Below are 21,939 nucleotides of genomic sequence, written 5' to 3' on the forward strand. Positions count from 1 at the left end.
CATATCCTTTGTATCCCAGATGTGTATTTGAATATTTTCACTGAATTTGGCCTATCAAATTTGAACAATTTCAAAATATATTATTTATTAACCTTATAATAATATAATAATAAGAATAATAACAGTGAAAAGGTGTTCTTGAAAATTCACAAGTTCAATTCAAGAGAAATTATATTCAGATGCATAATTGCGAAGCAAAATATTCAGAGGTGGAAATCTGGAGACTTAAATTCAAAAGCAACAAAATTCAGATACATAATTTCAGTGCAAAAAATGTATTACTACAAATTATCACAAAGGCAGGAATATTTCAAAGACAGATTTGCTTCCATATTTTCTTCACCCGTTTTCAGACCGTGACATCAGCAGTCATTGAGCTCCCACAGCGCCCCCTCCCTGTGGCTCTCTTAAATGCAAATAATCATTTTAGCCGACTTTTAAAGACACAGAACCGAAATTTGACACACCACACACACATCAAATATGCCGCCATAATTTTAAGATACCATCCACATTTTCAAATACCGTGGTCTACAGAATTTTCGTTATACCGCCCAACCCTAACTACTACTATGTGCACTTTGTAGGTGCCCCCATGTTCTTCAGTCATCAGGACCCACACAAGACCTGGCCAATGAAGAACAGAGTGAAAAGGGTCTGAAAAGGTATGCAGAGCCACAGATGAACGACATTCTGTAATTGTAGAACTACAAAGTGCTCGTGTGGACAGTGGAGCTGAGGGAATAGAAAGTGACTTTAATGTTATGATTAATTGGTGTGCATACTTATACCCACATTTTAAAAAATTCAAAATATTATTAAAAGTTAAACACCAGTCTGGAGTCTTTGCTTTCCCTTGGGTGTAGTGTATTTTTCCTCCATGTGCACAATGACGTAGGGGTAGGAATATAACATGAAGTATATTAGAAGCGTCCTCAAATGTCTTTAGTAGCATACACCCATCAACCATATCATTATGACCACCACCTCATTGTTTCTACACTCACTGTCCATATTGTCAGCTCGAATGTCCAAAGAGGCACTGTGTAGTTCTACAATTACAGACTGTAGTCCATCTGTTGCTCTGCATACTTTGCTAGTCCAATCACCAAATGATCAGGACCCCCTCAGAGCAGGTGTGATGTGGGTGGTAGATTATTCTCAGTGCTGCAGTGACACTGACATGTTGGTGATGTGTTAGTGCGTGTTGTGCTGGTGTGAGTGGATCAGACACAGCAGTGCTGCTGGAGTTTTAAAAACCCTCTGTAATCAAAAACACCCAGCCGACAGTTCTGGGTCTTAATGAAAAGTCTGTGACCTGCTTTGGTCAAAATATGCTAATTTTAATATGTTCAATTTAAAATGACTAGCTCTGCATCATAAATATATTTACGTTAATAAGTGATACTCACCGAGATGTGTTCTCCTGTCCTTCAGAGCTTAAAGGAATAAGACCAGATGTCTTTGAGTTTGTTTCATATTTTTGTAACTCACTCACTCATGTTTAACAACATTCTCCACAGTCTGTTTTCAGGGCTTCGCATTAGTGCCACTGTGTGTCCTTGTTTTCATAAGGTAACATACTGAACTACTGTCTTCCACCATTCACCAATATTCTTTTATTTGGTTCTTAGCACAATTTGTTATCAATTAGAACAAGCTGAGAAAGAAGCTACTTTTTAAAACTAAAAGCAAAATCTTCACACGTAAGAATCATGCACTGTAGACTCCATTAAAGTTAACACCCATCTGCATAATTAAACATAACACTCTTATGACCTGAGAGTCAAAACTAAAACCAATAAAAAATAATATAATGCAAAAATAAAACTTTCAGATTTAAATCAATTTTCATTGGTAAACTTAAACAATCTCACACTTAAACAATCTCTTTTGACAAATAACATTGAGCAAAACCCTCTCAGAACTAAACCAATGCCTCAGAGCTGCTGAGCTGATCCTAACTGAACTAACAACTCTTCCAACAACTAATAACTTTTAAAATCACTGCCTAACTGTTGGTTGATGGAGATGTAGAGGTGAAGGCTGGTGAGGAAGAACTGCTGCATGTCCTGCATCCAAACAAATCTCAACCTCACTCTTCCCTTCTTGTCTTTGCATAACATAGTGAACTCCTCATCACTCTCTGTGCAGCGCATCAGAGTTACAGTCGAACTCGCACACCACAGAGGCTTCTGACCATCGTCCAGCACTGTCACCGTCATCACACAGCAGTCCTGCAACAATCAAAACAGCATACTGCGGTTTTATTAGAGCCTTTAGAGTCTATACTACTTCATGATTCATCAACAGATCATTCCATCAGTGGTGAGGCTGTCATGAGCCATTTTCACATATTAACTCTAGGCAATTTCCAGGGAATTATTTAGGCATGGGGTGGGGCCTGTGCAGCATGAATTCACTGTGATTCTCCAGAACATTACCGGCTGTGTACTATGGAATGGGGCATGATAAAATCCGGGTAATGTCCAGGCCAAATATTACAAACATTAGCCTTCGGGGTGCACCGATATGAGAATTCTGGGGTGATGCCAATATCGGATATTATGCATGTACATATCTACTCTACATAATCTACATATATATATACACACACATACAAACCGGATTCCAAAAAAGTTGGAAAACTAAACAAATTATGAATAAAAACTGAATGCTATGATGTGGAGGTGGCAAATGTCAATATTTTATTTGTGATAGAACATAGATGACAGATCAAAAGTTTAATCTGAGTTAATGTAACATTTTAAAGGAAAAATATGTTTAAATATTTAAAACTTCAGTGTCAACAAATCCCCAAAAAGTTGGGACTTAGCAATAAGTAGCAATAAGTGGCTGGAAAAAGGAAATTGAGCATATAACGAACAGCTGGAGGACCAATTAACACTAATTAGGTCAATTGACAACATGATTGGGCATAAAAAGAGCTTCTCAGAGTGTCAGTGTCTCTCTGAAGCCAAGATGGTAAGAGGATCACCAATTCCACTATTGTTGCACAGAAAGATAGTGCAGAAAGACCAGAATGGTGTTACCCAGCGTAAAATAGCAAAGACTTTTAAGTTATCATCATCAACCGTGCATAACATCATCAAAAGATTCAGAGAATCTGGAACAATTGCTGTGTGTAAGGGTCAAGGCCATAAAACTCTACTGGATGCTCGTGATCTCCGGGCCCTAAACGTCACTGCACCTCAAACAGGAATGCCACTGTCAAGGAAATAACAGAATGGGCTCAGGAATACTTCCAGAAAGCATTGTCAGTGAACACAACCCACCGTGCCATCCGCCGTTGCCAGCTGAAACTCTACAGTGCAAAGAGGAAGCCATTTCTAAGCAAGCTCCACAAGCTCAGACGTTTGCACTGGGCCAGGGGTCTTTTAAAATGGAGTGTGGCAAAATGGAAGACTGTTCTGTGGCCAGATGAGTCCGGTTTGAAGTTCTTTATGGAACACGGACGCCATGTCATCCGGACCAGAGAGGACAAGGATAACCCAAGTTGTTATCAACGCTCCGTTCAGAAGCCTGCATCACTGATGGTATGGGGTTGCATGAGTGCTTGTGGCATGGGCAGCTTGCATGTCTGGAAAAGCACCATTAATGCAGAGAACTATGTTCAGGTTCTAGAACAACATATGCTCCCATCTAGACGCCATCTCTTTCAGGGAAGACCCTGCATTTTTCAACAAGATAATGTCAGACCACATTCTGCAGCAATTGTAGCTACATTCACGTAGCTACATAGGAGAAGGATCCGGGTACTGCAGCCTGCAGTCCAGATCTTTCACCTATAGAGAACATTTGGCGCATCATAAAGAGGAAATTGCGACAAAGAAGGCCCAAGACGATTGAACAGTTAGAGGCCTGTTTTAGACATGAATGGGAGAGCATTCCTATTTCTAAACTTGAGAAACTGGTCTCCTCTGTCCCCAGACGTCTGAGTGTTGCAAGAAGAAGGGGGGATGCCACACAGTGGTAAAAAATGGCCTTGTCCCAACTTTTTTTTTGTTGACGCCATTAAATTTTGAAACAACATATTTTTCCCTTAAAATGATACATTCTCTCAGTTTAAACTTTTGATCTGTGATTTGTGTTCTATTCTGAATAAAATATTAGATGTTGGCACCTCCACATCATTGCATTCAGTTTTTATTCACAATTTGTTTAGTGTCCCAACTTTTTTGGAATCTGGTTTGTATATATAGAAAGATAAGATACAGCGGACTAACATTACTGAAAAATGTTTCAGAACATTTTAACAACAGCTGTACACAGATTTGGTAAGAGATACTTAGGCTGAATTTGAAATTTTAATTATAGGTTTAGTTACAGCATCAAGAGTAATACTAAAACACTGGAAAGCTGTTACGTTACCAGAGCTAAAAGAATGGTCGAACTTATAGACAGTCCACACTGCTCATGAAAATATGTTGGCTGAAATATCTGGACATGGCATATCAAAGATAAGGCATGGCAAATCTTGTGGCAGCAAATAAACTTGGAAGTGTAACATATATTTTCAACACCCCATTCCTTCCCGATCACTTCATTTCCTGTCACACTTGACTAGATGACTGCGAGGCTATACACATAAATGCACATTAGAACTTTTATTAATTGATTTATATACATGTATATGTGATTTTTTTTAGCTCTGTGTTAATTTGCCCTGTGCTACTATTAGGTTTATACTTTATAAAAACAAATTGTAATGAATGCTACAAGTAGAGTTCATTCAATTTTATCGCTGCTGTGAGAATAATTTGGCTGAAGTATTTGTGCTTTTGGTATTACCTTCATGTCCCCTTGAAGCCCCTCGGCCGCCCAAGGGAAACTGATCCTTCCCAAAACAGGAGTGTGTTCAGACGTCAGCCTGAAGTGCGCAAATCCATCACGGATGTCCTCTGCTCACAACAAAAACAACACAATGGCCAGATCTTTTCTTGCTTTATAATTTACAGGGTCAGAGATATCTGGACCTACTTAAGTGGTTACAGACAATGAATAAATGAATGGCTGTTTTGTATGGCTGTTAATATGTACTGGGTGTATTTGAGTGTAATAACTCCTACACCCTTCTACCCAACACTAAACACTGGGTAAGGTGCCCTGCTTGGTTCATGTGCATATGATTCAAAGCATTCCTTTTCCTGGTGGATCTTACAAGTTTTGTGTACGTCTGTCAGAAATTAGAGAACATTAATGAGGCCATACTGTCCCCTCCATTCTCCACAATGGAACGTCCGTGACCTGCTTTGGTCAAAACCTCACAAGCCCCACAGCAGCGTTCTCTCCCTGTCTAAATAACAGTGTTCAGAATGCCCGCTTTCAGCGCTTGTTCCTTTAAACTGCTGTCCACCCCGACCCAAGCGCACAGCTTTGAACAGTTTTTTTTAGCCTTTTTCACTTAGTTCTCTTTCTTCTCCAGTCTTGTTTTCTCTGTTTTTACTCAGTGCTCTCCTTTCTCCATGCTTGTTGTGTTGGTTTTGCTGCGCTTAACCTCTTCTTTGCACACTCACGTTAAACATGGGTCCGGAGCTGTGATTGGACAGACTCAGATGAAGGGGCGGGGCTATTCTAAAATCCCTGCACTTGACCTCAGAAATGGAGCAGATTTAGAACAGCTCGTTGTTTTCTGACTTAGGCAGCACACAGAAAACTGACAGGATGGTCTTGTTTCACAGTGTGTGGGTTGGGCTCCAGATTCACATATTAATATGTGCACACACACTGAACAGATGACAATTTCATAATATGTCCTTTTTCACTTAACTGATTACACTCAATAAAAGGAACGTCTAAACACACATAATGACTAATTATAGTAGGTATGTAGCCATTTTGATATTTCCACTCCTTAATAACCTCATAATTCAGAGGACCCAGTAATATAGTTTGGACCAATGAAAACAGGACAAAGCATGTCAGGTCTGGAACCATTCTGCGTACCACATGGCATTCATTTCTATGGTATCATGACCCTAACTACATACAACACAAAGTTGCTGTTTCAGTTTTTGGACATGGCTTTGTGTCTCTGCTCACCTCTGCTGCAGGCCAGTGGGGAGTAGCGGCGTTGCATAATGCGCCTGAGTGAATTGTGAAGCACAATGAACATTGTGTATCCCTGCAGACCAGAGCCCAGATCTACATCATCATACTGAGTACTGGCATCTGGAGGGCTGTAGGGACTAAAAGGTACATGGGATAGATGCAGGAGTGGGAAACAGGGTTACTGCCAACACGATTTGTAAGGAAAACACTAATACTTTTAGAAACATGTACACTCAAACACACACATACCAGGACAGGGAGCCCAGAAGACTTCTCTCCACCAGTCTGTGAAAGTGCAAGTTGGCCATGACAAAGGCAATCACCCATGTGCCCTACAAACACCAATAATACAGCACATAGCACATGCATGAATGCATGTAGGATTGAGAAGCATTTTAATATTGATTCAAACACAGACATCTTGGCTCCAATGTGGCTCCAAGCCACATTTCATTCTCAGCGTTGTAGTGACACTGACGTGGTGGTGGTGGTGGTGGTGGTGTTAGTGTGTGTTGTGCTGGTATGAGTGGATCAGACACAGCAGTGCTGCTAGAGTTTTTAAAGCCCTCAGTGTCACCGCTTGACTGATGATAGTCCACAAACCAAAAACTCCCCTCCTGTGGGCAGCGCCAACAGAGACCACCTCTGTACGAATCATGAGAATAAATACCCGCCAGACTCCTATAACGATCCCGTCATCAATGTCAATGAGTCTGACCAGCTTGTCCGTTCTGATGTATCTCCACACTGGTTGCCCGCTCACGTGTGTTTTTCTGATGAGCGAGTGCCACTGCGGCCTGGACAACAGAGAAAGAAATCATACTCATGACAAGACAATACAAGGCTTCAAGGCACTTCAGCTACACACTTTCTGTCTTATTGCCCGCTCTGATATTTCTGCATTGTTGGTTGATATTCATGTGTGGAGAAGCCATGATTAATATTTATGAACAAGCGCAAATGCACCTTTATTTCTTTATTCAGATATCCAGCAGAAGATACCACAGCAGCAGCAAAAAGATAAACAAATAACAGCATAAAATATTCACTGTGAATGTTCTGGTCATTAAGTCAATGAGTTCTGCAGCCAATACTAGGACAATATGTCCGGATTTACTGGAACCTGTCCACAGGTGAGAGTGTGTGGACTGGATGTGTGTGAGAGAGTGGTTGGGTGAGTGTGTGAGTGAATGGGTGAGTGCATTTTTGTAATAATCACTTGTATCAGATTCTTTCCGAGGTCAGCACTGGCACTGACCATAATTAATAATAAAGCCAACACCGCAAGACATGATGAAATGCTAGGAACTTGGGGAAGCTCTCTTGTGATGGCAGTAAGTGCTACAAGTTATGGCTGTGGCAGGAAACACAAGTAACACAGTTCTTGGTGTTTGTGTTCTTGAGAATTGAAACATAACTTTGGCAGTGGAAAATGGCATCAAACACGAACACAAGAACATAAGGAGGACTCGAGCGGATCAGCTGCCGTCACATCGTCGGGGTAGATGCTGAACACTGTGTGTGATTGAAGAGACCTCCCAGTGGCTCAAAGAATGCAAAGCGCTTCGGAGGTCTAGAAAATTACTGTATGAATGAAACTATCATTCATTCCTTTTTCATTTTTAAGGTGTTTTTGTGTAACATACAATTCCCATTGAGGAGTTTGATGTGTTCTCCCTGTGTCTGCATGGGTTTCCTCCGGGTGACTGTCTGTGAGGAGTGTTCTCCCTGTGTCTGCGTGGGTTTCCTCTGTGTGACTGTCTGTGAGGAGTTTGATGTGTTCTCCCTGTGTCTGCGTGGGTTTCCTCCGGGTGACTGTCTGTGAGGAGTGTGGTGTGTTCTCTATTTGTCTGCGTGGGTTTCCTCTGGGTGACTGTCTGTGAGGAGTGTGGTGTGTTCACCCTGTGTCTGCGTGGGTTTCCTCAGGGTGCTCCGGTTTCCTCGCACAGTCAAAAAACACACGTTGGTAGGTGGATTAGTGACTCAAAAGTGTCCATAGGTGTGAGTGTGTGAGTGAATGTTTGTGTGTCACCCTGTGAAGGACTGGCGCCCCCTTCCATCTACCGCCCTACAATTTATAGAAAACCTCACAGAACTATCAACCCCAGTTCCAACTCCATCAGACCCAATGAACCTAGATGTACTAACTGATTACCTAGAAAATACCTGTCGATCTATTTTAGAAAAGGTAGCACCACTTAAACATAAATGTATAAGACAGAAAAAGCTCGCACCATGGTATAATGATGTACTTTAAAACAAACATTACGAAAACTAGAGCGGAAATGGCGATCAACCAAGCTTGAAGTGTTCCATTCTGCCTGGAAGGACAGCTTTATAGAGTATAGAAATGCCCTCACTAAAGCTCGCTCAGCATATCTGGCCTCACTGATCTCCAATAATAAAAATAATCTGAGAGCACGGTTTAGTGTGTTTTCTAGAATTACAAAAAATCAAGCAGGTTCCAAACAACTAATTCCAGCAACTCTCACCAGTAAAGATTTTTTAATAATAAAATTGAGAATATTAGACAACAAACTGAAGCCACAGGATTAAATCCATCCTGGCTGCCACCCGAAGTAAATGATATAAAATATAATGTAACTGTAAAAGAAAGACTTGAAACCTTTTACCCACTCCCACAATTAGAATTAGAGAAGATTATCACTTCCGCAAACTGTACAACTTGCACACTTGATGCAATTCCCACAATATTGCTCAAAGAAGTACTACCAGCTATTATTGATCCTTTTTTAACTATAGTAAACTCATCCCTTAGCCTGGGCCATGTACCCAAAGCTTTTAAACTAGCAGTTATTAAACCTATGATCAAGAAACCAAATATTGATGCTAGTACACTGTCTAATTACAGGCCTATTTCAAATTTGCCATTTCTATCCAAGATCTTAGAAAAAGCCGTGGCCCAACAACTTAGTTCATATCTACATAAGAATCATATATATGAAAAATTCCAATCTGGATTCAGGCAACATCATAGTACAGAGACAGCTCTAGTCAAGATAACAAATGATCTTCTTCTTGCCTCTGATCAAGGCCACGTATCCCTGTTGGTGCTTCTTGACCTAAACGCAGCCTTCGATACAATAGACCACAATATTCTCCTAGAAAGGTTAGAAAACATGGCTGGAATCACAGGGACAGCCCTATTATAGTTCAAATCTTACTTAACGGAACGTTACCAATTCGTAAAAGTAAACAATCTAAATTCAAATTATTCTAAAGTAAGATTTGGAATTCCACAAGGCTCTATTTTAGGACCATTATTATTTACATTATACATGTTACCGCTAGGCACAGTTATAAGAAACCATGACATTAACTTTCACTGTTATGCAGACGACACGCAATTGTATATTTCAGCCAAGCCCGATGACAAACACAGATTAAAGAAAATAGAGGACTGTGTAAAAGACGTGAAAGGCTGGATGTTGCGTAACTTCCTCCTTCTAAACAGCAACAAAACAGAGGTCCTGCTTTTGGGTCCAAAAGTGGCAAGAAATAAATTATCAGATTTAATTTTAAATCTCGCTGACTTTCCAGTTAAATTTGATTCAGCAGCAAAAAATCTTGGTGTCATAATTGACCCGGATTTATCATTTGATCAACACATAGGTAGTATCACTAGGACAGCTTTTTTACATCTTCACAATATTGCTAAGATTAAAAAATGTCTTATCCCTTCAGGATGCAGAAACATTAGTACATTCCTTTATTACTTCAAGGCTTGACTACTGTAACGCACTACTGTCAGGATGCACCAGCAGCTATTTAAGAAAACTTCAACTAGTTCAAAATGCTGCAGCCAGGGTCCTCGAAAAAACTCGAAAATTTGAACATATTAGCCCAGTTCTATCATCTCTTCATTGGCTGCCTGTTAAATTCCGCATTGACTACAAAATTTTGTTATTAACATATAAAGCTCTACATGGGCTTGCTCCTGAATACCTTCAAGATACAATTTCCTATTATGAGCCTCCACGTTCACTCAGATCACAGAATACTGGATTTTTAATTGTTCCCAGAATTCAGAAGGCCTCAGCTGGGGGAAGAGCCTTTTCTTATAAAGCCCCCCAACTCTGGAATGATCTTCCAGAAAATGTTCGGGACTCAGACACAGTCGCAATCTTCAAATGTAGGCTAAAAGTCATTTGTTTAGTTTATCATTTGGTAGCTAATGCTCCCCCATAGATAAAGGCAGCAGATCTGGGGGGTGCATGGACACAGGGAATTATAGTAAACTGAGACGCTGGTGCTGTCGTCCCGCCGCTTCTCGCGATCACTCAGGTTTGTTGACGGTGGAGCGGAGGGATGCCAGTATTTCAGGATGCTCCTGTGTCTGTGTGTCTTTCTGATTCTCTCCTTTTAGTTAAAGCTGTCATAGTCAGATCTGCCGGAGCCATTAGCCACACTCTGGAAATTTTCATATTTTCTACTTTACAAACACAAAACAGTTAAAAAACTAATTCCATCCCTTTACATCCTTCCGAGTAAACGACTTCCCACCTGTCTGTCTGGACACTGATGGATGACTGTCGAGATCCTCCTCCACGCTTCAGATCAGCTGCCCACGCTCCTGCAACCACCAAGTGCCTTGAAGCTGCCCCTACACTGAAGTTCTCACGGACTACTAACTATTATCACCAGTAGATTGACCAGAGGAGGATGGGTCACCCCTTGTGAACCTTGGTTCCTCCCAAGGTTTCTTCCTCAGCTGCGGGAGTTTTTCCTTGCCACTGTCGCCCCTGGCTTGCTCACTTGAGGGCTTTACAATTTGTTTTTACATTTCATGTCAAATCTTGTCTTACTGGAATTCTGTGAAGCCGCTTTGTGACAACATCAGTTGTGAAAAGCGCTATATAAATAAATTTGAAATTTGATTCAGGGTGTGTTCCTGCCTTGCGCTCAATGATCCCGGGTTGGTTCCGGACCCACCGCGACCCTGAACTGGATACGTGGTTACAAACATTGAATGAATTTTGAATTAAAATTAAATTACCATTATACGTTACACAACAAAGGCTTTAAAATTTATTTGAAGTCCTAATAAAACGCTGGAAATGTGTAAGCATGAATGTTCAAATGATATGGTGATTTTTTTTAAGTGACCATAGTGTCGTACCTGTCAGTAGAGCATGTGAAAGGCCAAAAGACGCCATGGAGCTGCAGGGTGGACACTTGATGGATTCGAGGCCACAAGCCACTGTTCCAGCATACGGTGAGGGATGAGTCTGAGAAAGAAATGTGGCTCTGTTTGTACACCCTCTCCTGTCCTCTTCTAAGGGTCAGAGTGATCTCCCAGGTCACACGCAGAGTCCTACAGCGCGCGCACGCACACACGCACACACACACATATATATATATATATATATATATATATATATATATATATATATATATATATATATATACACACACATAAACACACCGTGATAAACACATTAACACTAAGGGCCCAACACAAACCGATCAGCCATAACCTTAAAATCACCTCTCTGCTTCTACTATCAGTTCGTTTTCTCAGCTCCATTGTCCACTGTTGCTCTGCATACTATGTTAGCCCACTTTTACCTTGGTCTTCAATGGTCAGGACCCCCACAGAGCATGTTTTTGAGAAGTGAGTCATTCTCAGTGGTGGTAGTATTACGTCAGTGTCACTGCTGGACTGAGAATAGTCCACCAACTGAAAACATCCAGCCGACAGCGTCCTATGAGCTACTGTCTCTGACTGGATCTACAAGGTAGACCACTGCTGTGTCTGATCCACTTGCACCAGCACAACACATTAACACACCCCACCAAGTCAGTGTCACTGAAGCGCTGAGAATGATCCACCGGCCAAATCAGACCTGCTCTCTGGAGGTCCTGATAAAAGGGAGCAAACAAAGAACGCAGAGTAGCTGATGGCCTAGGGTCTGAATTTGTAGTTCTATAAAGTGCAGCTGATGTGTGTACATGTGGTATATAATTTTCACCTATATAACACATATATATATATAAGTGTAGAGGGCAGTGAGAGGATAAAGATCTGCTCTGACCCGAGGAGCTGCTGGGTTTGTGCAGGCATTCCTGTGTAAGGGTTCATGTGTCTGAGCTCTTTCTTCCAGAGGGTGTCTCTGGGGCATCCCCTCTCTCTAAAAATCAGCCTCCTCCAGAATCCAGGAGGGGGGTCCTGTCCGGCGGGGTATTCATGAAGCAAGGCCAGCCTGGGTCTCCACTTCTTTGCATCATTCGCATAGAGATCGAACCATATAGAACTGGAACAAGAAGGCAGTATGAAAGGTGGGAATAATATAAAAAACATGCATTTATATGTCATTGTATACAGTGAAATTGGGCCTCCACATTTAACCCATCCTATACTAGTGCACTAGTGAGCATACACACACGCACGCACAGAGAGCAGCAGGCAGCCATTACCAGCACCTGGGGAGCAGTTGGGTTTTTTAAAAACAACGTAAATGTGCAATTATTTGTTATTGTCCAAAGTACCATAAAATATGTCTTCCGCATTTAACCCATTTGTGGCAGTGAACACACACACACACACACACTAGGGGCTGGGAACACACCCAGAGCAGCAGGCCGCAGTTGTGGGCTTGGTGCCTTGCTCAAGGGCCTCTCAGCCATGGATTGAGGGAGGAACAGTGCTTTTCCTTCACCACCAATGCCCTAAATTTTCCTGCTGGTCATGGGAATTGAACCAATGACCATTCAATCCTAAGCACTCTTCTCTAACCATTAGGCCACGGCTGGCCACGGCTTATCCTTTGAAATCTCTCCACAGACTCCACAGTTACGGAAGAGGGATTTGGTCCTCTAGGTTAGTACTGGTTCCCCCAGGTGGAATGGTAGATTTGTGTCAGGAAGGGCATGTGCCAGGTCGACTGTGCAGATTAGACGATCTGCTGTAGGACATCTCACAGGAACAGAGGAAGTGGAACATCAACAAAAGCAACAGGAGCAGCAGATAAAAGAGGGCGTTAAAAAAAAAAAAAAAATAAAAAAAAAAATAAATAATATATATATACAAATATTACATTATCATACAATTACAAACAGCTTCATGAATATATATCATGCAGAAGAGTGGGGTTAATGGAGCCCAGGTGTTCTGTGCGATGGTCCTCACAGAGCTGTTAGACAGCTGTAAAATCTGACAGTGGCAGGAAACAAGGGCCTGCAGCACCTCTCCTTTACATGCTCATTTTTACTACTACCCTACTTTACTACGCAAAAAACGTTTGAATCCTGACTTACAATTATATGTTACACAAATACACTTCAGAACTTATTTGTAAACTTAATAAAAATACACAGCTTTTGTCATTCATTCATTATCTGTAACCATTATCCAGTTCAGGGTCACAGTGGGTACAGAGCCTACCTGGAATCATTGGGCGCAAGGCAGGAACACACCCTGGATGGAGTACCAGTCCATCACAGGGCAACACACACAGCCACACATTCACTCACACCTACGGACACTTTTGAGTCGCCAATCCACCTTCCAAAGTAAGTTTTTGGACTGTAGGAGGACACACCAAACTCCTCCAGTCACCCGGAACGGGACTTGAACCCACAACCTTCAGGACCCTGGAGTTGTGTGACTGCGACACTATTTGTTGTGCAACCGTGACGCCACAGATGCTAGATTTATATTGTAGACACAGACATCTGGTTCCATTCACCACCACTGGAAAGGCTTTTTTGTGGTTGAAAAATAAATATAGTTCAGTTCTAAATTCAGGTAATTTTACACCCACAATTCAATCATTTCATCATGTGTCCTGACTCCAGTGAACACTTACTTGTCATTAGCGAGTCTGTGAAACTGTCTGTTGACAAAGGTGACAGAGAAAAGAGAATCTGCGTCCAAATATGAGAAAATCTTCAGGATGATCTCGGGTGGCAATCTGCTGAGAGACAAACAGTCAGTAAGCTTTTCTTTTTCAAAACATTGGGTTAAAGGTAGGATATAGCAATATACAATACTGAAGATATGCATAATACCATTCATAACATCCGGTTCTACTCAGTCTAAATGTCTTTCTGTGGAGATTATAAAAACATTTATGTAATTACATTAAATGGGTGCTCTCCACTTCTTCACAATGGAAGAGCTGTTTTTAATTGTGCTCTTATTTCTTTGCTCTCATTGTGTCTATTTTGCTGCATTTAACTTCGTCTTTGCACTCTCACATAAACGTGGGTCCAGTGCTGTGATTGGACAGACTCAGACGAAAATGTTTGCCGTTTTAAGGGACAATACGTAAGCCGTGACGTGGACTACGGTCTACACAGTGCACCTATTATGTTCTATAGAGCTCAGATAATGGACAGTGAGAAGGTTATTTTAATGCTATAGTTAATTGGTGTATAATATCTGAATGATTTTATTGATTATCAGATATAAGATATAAAACTGATCATTGGTGGCATAAAACAACAATGACTTGCCTGTCAATGTGATTTTCACTACTGTAGGACAAGGGTGGCCAGCAGAAGGTGGTGGTTTTGGAAGAAGGATGTGGTGGAGGTGGGAGTAAAGGTGAAGGTGATGGACGTGCTAGAGGTAGATGAGCTGGTTTACAGCTCTCATCGCTCTGTCTGTGCAAGAAGAGAATAAACACATTGTAAATTAAATCAGGGCTATTACTGTTACAGAGGAACATGACTCAGAAATACTGCTCCCCTGAATGCTTCATTTGGAAATGAAGGGCACAAAAATTGATGTCCCTCTTTGCTGCAATTAGAGGCTCAACATTTCTGTGATTTTGATAGCATTCGGGTAAGAGAACATTAGTGAGGAACACCTACCTTGTTTCATACCTTGCTGCTCCCCCGCAAGTATGATTTGGGTGGTGGATCATTCTCAGCGCTGCAGTGACACTAACATGGTGGTGGTGTGTTACTGTGTGTTTGCTGGTATGAGTGGAACACACACAGCCAGCTCTAAGAATGATATACCACCGAAAACATACCTGCTCTGTGGGGGTCCTGAGCTTTAAAGAACAGAGAAAAAAATGCGGATAAGGAAGTATGCAGAAAAACAGGTAGACTACAGTCTGTAAATGCAGTACTACAAAGTGCTCTTGTGTGGTCAGTGGAGCTGAGAGAGTGGACAGTGAGTGTAGAAACAAGGTAGGATTTCCTAATCCAGTGACTGTTTAGTGCATATCTTTGGACGAGTGTCTGACCACAGACAACACGACTGTGGACCAGGCCTGAGCCAGAGAGTCCTCTCGTATTGTGCAGCTGGTTGCGATGACGTCACTGCCTCACCTGCCGGCGCGCACGTCATGGGCAGGTTTCAGGTTTTGCTCTCGGCACACACCTGTCCGGGCCTGGATTCCCTGCAGCAAACTCGCAAAGAACTGACCACGACCTGCAGCCATCACCCAGAACCCTCAGTTTGCCCCTCAGCTGCAAAACAAACAAGACACAGACTACCCTCAGGTTCTAAAAATCGATTAATCGCTGTCTTCATTGGCAGTTTACAGCTGGGGGTTCACCCTCATCATCTCGCCACGTGGGTTTGTGGGTACATTTCCAAATATCCGGTGTTGTGGGCATTGTGGGATTTAGTGATGAGAGGACGTCTAATTTTGAATTACAACTTTAAACAAATGTAAATGTAGACGACTTTTCAATGTAATTTCATTGTACAAAATTGCAGTTTTTAAATTTTGCTTTCCACTTTAAATCGCGCAGCCGCTATAACGATATTTTTTTCCATCTTATTAGTGTTCCGGTCCGCCTTAAATGGATAAATAAATAAATAAGATATAACATTTGGAAAACTCAATGGGCGCACTGATATAAAATATAACGTGGAATGTAACTCTGGAATAAACGGCTGGCCCAATGAGTATAATTGACTACAACATTTAAAGTGGAACGGACATTGAGATTGCATTGAAATTTCGAAAAAGTTCTACATGGAAATGAAAGTCTGTTCATTTTTTATCGTTTACATTTAGACAAAAATAAGACTAAACTAAAACCTAACAAACCTATGCTGCGATATTGGGTGCTGGATTAGATCAGTTCCACTTGAAATACATCTCCCATAATTCATTGCTTCAAAACAGGGGGCGGACTTCAAATTTGACAAGCTGTTTTGTTGCTAAGCTAATCCTTTGACAACATGTTTTTTTCCTTTTAATCCCTTTCTTTTTTCTCTTCTGGCAGAAAAAGATACATCGTTTCTGTGTGAAAATGTCGTGTCCATTTAACCAGCCGGGTAAGCTTTAATTCTACTTATTTAAAATTAATTGATTAGATAGCTCTGTTTCTCTCATTGAAATACAACTTTAATCACCTGTTATTGTTTTTATCTACATTCGGTGAACTAAGTAAGTGTTTATGATGTCTAAATTTGCGTAATTTAACCCCAAAAATATTTGATATTTTATACTGGTGATTACTTGTATTTTTTATGTAATTTAAGAATACATAAATTCAGTTACAACTATACACCTATCTGCCGTAACGTTAAAATGACCTAATATTTTTTTTTACACCCATCGTCCATTTTATCAGATACACTGACCATTTAGTTGACCCTTGTAGTTCAATAATAACATACGGTTTATCTGTTGCTCTGCATACTTTGTCCGCCCATTTCCCCCTGTTCTTCAATGGGACCCCCACAGAGCGGGTATGATTTTGTGGCCGATTATTCTCAGCGGTGCAGTGACTGACGTGGTGGTTGTGTGTTAGTGTGTGTTGTGCTAGTACGAGTGGATCAGACACAGCAGTGCTTCAGAGGGTAGAATAAGGTAATTTTAATATTTTGGCTGATACATTTTGACCCAGGTTAGACGCTGCGTTCGAGTGACGTCGGAAACTGGATGTGACGTAGGTCGAAGTCAAATATTGTGATCAAATTTGTTAGCATTCAAAAAGGGTTTAGTTGTTATTTAAACATAATTCACTTTTTGGGGACATGATGTGTACAGTGGATGAATGTTCAGCCAAGCACCTGAACGCAGTGAAGTCGTATTTACAACTGAACCACCTGGTATGAGCACTCTAACGCAGCATTACTTCACTTTATCTGAGTATATTCAAGTGGGAATTCTATAATCTACTTTCTCCTCAACCCCTTTTAGTCTTTCACATATGTTCTTTCTTGGTTTCACACTTTTGTGTTGGTTCACAGCTTTTCTGATAAATTCGTGTTTTCAAATCTCTAATTTTGGAGTTTTAGCTTTTTGTTTTCAATCAAAATTATAGACATAAACACATCAGCATTTACATTTATAGACAATGGCATTATGAAGCAGTTCTCAGTTTAGAATTTGCATCACAGACAAGAGGTAATTGAATAAAGCTTGTTTTGTATTAAAATTTTAAAAACGAGCTGCAACAGGAGAATTGTAGCCTAATACAGCAAAGCAAATCAACAGCCTGTGGAATTAGACCGTGAGCATGCACAAAGTCAAGCATTTGTTGACAGATTTTAAACCCCACACCCACCCCTACTTTGGGTTGTAGAGCAGTGGAATTGTGTTTCTGGAGTGATGGGTATTACTAAGGATCTCCTGGCTGAGCACAATCAAATCCCCTCAGACATTTTCCAGTATTTAGTGCAAATTGTTCCCAGAACAGTACACTGCTGCTACTGCTCCAAAGAGGAACACATTCCTGATTAATGCCCTTCATTTCAGAAATTTGAATACTCAGTAACATTTCCATAATCTTTTGGCCACATAGTGGCAGGCTAAAACCTTTCATCTCAAAGTTTTCAGAAGGAAAAATACCCTTAACCTCCAGTGTAACTACATTTTAGGAGTGTTTGAATGTGTGTGTCAGTGAAATCCAGCTGCTGTTTTCCTCCTGCAGCTGTGGAACTGAATGCAGCTGTGCTCCCTCTTGATTGGCTGTTGGGAACCTGGGAGTCGGACGAACCAGGAGAAGGCTCTTTTCCCACCATTGCGCCGTTCCGATACACAGAGACGCTGCACTTCTCCCACGTGGGGCAGCCAGTCATCAACTTCATGTGAGCTATTCCTCATCCAGACCAAGACCATTCAGTACTCTGTGTAAATTATTACCATTTTCTATTGAAGCCACACACAGTTTGTGATTTGGGACACAGTGAGCCTAGTTCTGTTAGATCACCACTCGCGGCACAGTATATGTTATGACTATTTCAGTCATTCACGTGTGTCCAAATAGTGCATTCTTTTTATTAGATGTTATTGAGAGTGATTTAGTTTTGATGGCAAAGTTTTGTGCTGTGTCTTGAATAATGGCATAAAATGTGATATCTATTAAGTTTCATGCAACATTTCATGTGACCTGCCTAATAAAGTATTCCAGTCTTATCTTCAGAGCCTGAAAATGTAGATATGAATTGTAGAAATGAAGTCCATAGACTTCAGTTCACAGGGAGGAGGCATATGGTCATTAGAAGGACATTTAAAAACCTGCTGTGTTTGGTTGTATGATGAAGTTTTATTAAACTGTGAAACACTCATTCAGATTTTATTATAGAAAAAATAGAACAGATAAATGCGCTACAGAACTTAGTGTTCATTTTAAAAAGCTTTGTAAACCAGTTTGACCTCTCAGTGCAATGAATGTGTTAAAAAAAAATTATTCATAAATCTCAGATCAAATAAACCTCAAACCTGCCCACTCTGTGAGCTCTTTGGACCCCCCCACACACACATACACACAAACACACACACACACACACACACACACACACACACACACTTGCCAGACCCCTCCTCGCTCAAGCTGTTTTCCCTTACGAAATCCTGAAAATGTCTGGAGAATCAGGCCTGGGTTGGCAGGATTGAGGTAATGTGTCGGACGAATGTTACAGACATTTGTGTTCATGTAAACAGCTCCTCCAGGAAAAGTCCTGAACATTTATGGGTAACTGTACAAGTGTGAAAAGAGCCTCAGTCAGTCAGACTCAAATAGTAAAAGCCTCTTCAAAAGCCCAGACTATAAACAGTTGGTACAGCTGGTACTGATAACGAATCAGTAGCATAATCATGTCTACTATTCATGAATGCAGGGTTATTGTGTCTAGGGGTGTTTGGGGGGTCCTTAATAAAGAATGAATAATTAAACACAGATCACTGGTTCAGACCAGTGCTGAGGTAAACATTGCACTGCTCAGTAAAGTGGAGTGTTTTATATTGGTTTGTCTTTACAGGTTCAATGCGTTTCACGCTGAGAGCAGAAAGCCCCTTCACAGAGAATGTGGATTCATCAGGATTCAGCCTGGAACCAACAACGTGGCCTTCATCATCGCCCAGAACTCAGGTCAACACCTTACTCTGCGCTGTCTTTTAGTTTCAAGGTGTTACTTCACATTGTGGGGACATGAATTCCTTATGAGGACCACCAGCTGCTCTCCACAGTGTAAATCATTACATATGAAAGTGAAGATATTTTCAGGTTGGGCTAGGGTTAGCTAGTAGTACTAATGTAAAAGTTAATGGTAAGTCTCCACATAATGAATGGAAGTGTTAAGTAATGTCCCCACTACTCACATATACATGATTGTGTGTGTGTGTATGTGTAATCTGCAGGCTTGGTGGAGATCGAGGAGGGAGAGCTGATTGGTCAGCAGCTGACTCTACATAGCCGGGCTTTGGCCAGAACCTCCTTTGCCAAAGAGCCGTACGTCCAGCAGGTCAGTCTGAATATTACTGCTCCGTCTTTTCACCATTGGCATTTGGCTTATGGTAAATGATTCATGGCCTGTTTACACCTAAAATCAATATGTATTTTGTATCTGGATGCAATCCGGATTTACTTGATTCTTGACTGGATTCTGTTTACACTTGTCATTAAAATGCATCCCATTTCACCAGGCGAGAGCATTTTCCTTCCTCTGTCTGTAAACATGGTTTCTCACCTGCTGCTCCCAGTGTGTTGTACACTCTCACACCTCAGGAATAAGCCATTAAAACAGGCAGGGAATCGTCTGCAGTCTTGCAGCCGCTGTGATTTCTGCAGCAGTCAGAGCCAACTGTCTAGAGGAATGTTTGGCCACGACAGAAAAATCTAGACTCGGGAAAGTGTCCAGTTTTAGAGACACAATCTTCCTGTTGCTGCTTTTCATACAATGGTGGATGTTCAGGTTAATCTGTGAAAAATATGCCCACTGATTTCCAGAAAAAAAAACACATGTGCTGTCCCTTTTTTGTCCATTGGTTTCTGAACAAGAAACTTAATCCAGACGTGGAAAACACATTCGGTTTACACTGGTGTTAACTGAGGAAGAGATCTGTCTCTAACCACCTCAGAATGTGATTTGAATGATCTGATCACAATGCGTCTTGGAGTGTTTTCACCTGGCTTTCCTGAGATCAGACTCACCTTAATTCAATGTGTACACAGGTCCCTTAGGGTCCATGCACTTTTTTATTACACTCTTTACAAAAGTAAAGTGTTGGATAAATAGCATTAATATCCATCTTCAGTTCCTGTATATTCCACTGCTTTAGTAATTCAGTCAAACATTATTGCATTTTTAAATTATATAAAAGTATTATTCTGAGTTCGTATGCTGACAGTCCTTTGTTTGTGATGTTTTGGTCAGATTTCCAGGGTCCTCCAACTGAGAGCAGACGGCCGACTGGAGCAAGTCGTGTCTATGGCTCTGGAGAACCAGCCCCTAACCCAGCATTTACACGTCACGTACCGCCGAGCCTTCTGACTACAGAGGAGCCAGGGACCAGGTCTAAACCAGCCTAAGAACATCCAGAGCCGACTGCATTGAAACATTTTGCATGCTCTCAGTTATGGATTAGTAATTAACCTATGCATATCTCTCATTACAATATTAGCTGTGGTTAGCTATTGATCTGATACCAGTTAATGTACAGACATTTAATTATTTCTTTCATTGTTGATCATTGTGGTGGAATTTCTGTATATTTGGGATCAGGGAAAACAGAATTAAACTAAAGTATCTACCCTTCCATTGTGTGCTTTAACTAATCGCTGTGATTTTACATATCATCGCTCTCCAATGAAAAACATGTATCTCCAAGTTTGTGGATGTTTAGTTTACTACATCATTTGAACACAGCAGCTGTCCTTCACACTGTGTGAACATTTCAGGATTAATGGACCAATAGAAATGCTCCAAAATTACTTGGAACAAATTCTTTTTACATTCCCTTCTATTGAAAATTAAGGGGTTTCCCCCCCTTCTCCTGTAAAGTTACTATTTTGGAAATGTTTTTCCTTGTACAGTAACAATATGTACATATCTGTGTAGATCAGCCTGCATTCTCATCTTCAGAAAACTTCCTCAGTACCAACACTGGATTTGTTTTTGTTTTTTTTAAATCGTGCTGTAAAAGGTATTCTTGGTCTGTAATATGTAAGAGCTAATTCCTGTACAAAGCCTGTACTTTGTTTACAGTTTTTCTGCTGATCTTTGGACGGGATAATCTGACCAGCAATCCTTAGCATGGGCCACACCTGACATGGATGCTGCCTTTGTTTCCCCCTTACTCACACACCCACACCTCTGGATAGTTTCATACAGTCACCATCATGTTTTAATTTTCTCTAAAGGTTTGTGAAGAACAAGCCAAACAAGTGAATTGTTTGATTCATTTGACATAAATTCTAGAAATTATTTTTTTAAAATCTGGGCCAGTGGCCACACCACTAACACCCTTTTTGGAGTCCAAAATTATTGCTTATATACACACACGTTTGTACATTAAAACATTCATTCATTCATTCATTATCTGTAACCGCTTATCCAGTTCAGGGTCGCGGTAGGTCCAGGGCCTACCTGGAATCATTGGGCGCAAGGCGGGAATACACCCTGGAGGGGGCGCCAGTCCTTCACAGACA

General features: G+C 41.0%; 2 protein-coding genes across 8 annotated transcripts; one reads left to right on the forward strand and one right to left on the reverse strand.

The window, feature by feature from the left end:
* Nucleotides 1–1,610: 1,610 nt before the first annotated feature.
* zgc:161973 (uncharacterized protein LOC556635 homolog) lies at nucleotides 1,611–15,516 on the reverse strand. 2 transcript variants are annotated; one of them, XM_066662147.1, is made up of 10 exons: nucleotides 15,376–15,516; nucleotides 14,551–14,700; nucleotides 13,902–14,006; nucleotides 12,129–12,347; nucleotides 11,213–11,407; nucleotides 6,743–6,869; nucleotides 6,322–6,404; nucleotides 6,064–6,209; nucleotides 4,813–4,922; nucleotides 1,611–2,237 (listed from the first exon to the last, which is right to left on the reverse strand). In XM_066662147.1, exons 1-10 carry the CDS (start codon nucleotides 15,486–15,488, stop codon nucleotides 1,989–1,991), a joined length of 1,497 nt encoding a protein of 498 aa, XP_066518244.1. In that variant the 5' UTR covers nucleotides 15,489–15,516; the 3' UTR covers nucleotides 1,611–1,988. The 2 variants fall into 2 exon arrangements, with proteins under 2 accessions (XP_066518244.1, XP_066518252.1); XM_066662155.1 differs by lacking the exon at nucleotides 15,376–15,516 and adding an exon at nucleotides 14,911–15,217.
* Nucleotides 15,404–21,881, forward strand: thap4 (THAP domain containing 4). 6 transcript variants are annotated; one of them, XM_066662192.1, is made up of 6 exons: nucleotides 15,404–15,549; nucleotides 16,285–16,336; nucleotides 17,941–18,097; nucleotides 19,271–19,380; nucleotides 19,650–19,753; nucleotides 20,666–21,878. In XM_066662192.1, the coding sequence occupies exons 2-6, from the start codon at nucleotides 16,312–16,314 to the stop codon at nucleotides 20,780–20,782; spliced, it is 513 nt and encodes a 170-aa protein (XP_066518289.1). In that variant the 5' UTR covers nucleotides 15,404–15,549; nucleotides 16,285–16,311; the 3' UTR covers nucleotides 20,783–21,878. The 6 variants fall into 6 exon arrangements, with proteins under 6 accessions (XP_066518289.1, XP_066518301.1, XP_066518297.1 ...); XM_066662204.1 differs by having other exon boundaries at nucleotides 15,412–15,634; XM_066662200.1 differs by having other exon boundaries at nucleotides 15,412–15,622.
* Nucleotides 21,882–21,939: the final 58 nt, after the last annotated feature.

The sequence above is a fragment of the Hoplias malabaricus genome, chromosome 1, assembly GCF_029633855.1.
Source record: "Hoplias malabaricus isolate fHopMal1 chromosome 1, fHopMal1.hap1, whole genome shotgun sequence".
In the NCBI taxonomy this organism is placed as follows: Eukaryota; Metazoa; Chordata; class Actinopteri; order Characiformes; family Erythrinidae; genus Hoplias; species Hoplias malabaricus.

Bases quoted from the DNA above. Each gene is read 5' to 3' on its own strand.
- zgc:161973 (XM_066662147.1), bottom strand. From the start codon at position 15,488: ATGGCTGCAGGTCGTGGTCAGTTCTTTGCGAGTTTGCTGCAGGGAATC. The intron at 6,405-6,742 runs GTATTTATTCTC...TGGTGTTTGTAG, and splicing joins TCGTTATAGGAGTCTGGCGG to GGCACATGGGTGATTGCCTT. The intron at 6,210-6,321 runs GTATGTGTGTGT...TGTACCTTTTAG, and splicing joins CTTCTGGGCTCCCTGTCCTG to TCCCTACAGCCCTCCAGATG.
- thap4 (XM_066662180.1), top strand. From the start codon at position 17,062: ATGTTCAGCCAAGCACCTGAACGCAGTGAAGTCGTATTTACAACTGAA. The intron at 17,117-17,940 runs GTATGAGCACTC...TTCCTCCTGCAG, and splicing joins ATTTACAACTGAACCACCTG to CTGTGGAACTGAATGCAGCT. The intron at 19,754-20,665 runs GTCAGTCTGAAT...TGTTTTGGTCAG, and splicing joins AAGAGCCGTACGTCCAGCAG to ATTTCCAGGGTCCTCCAACT.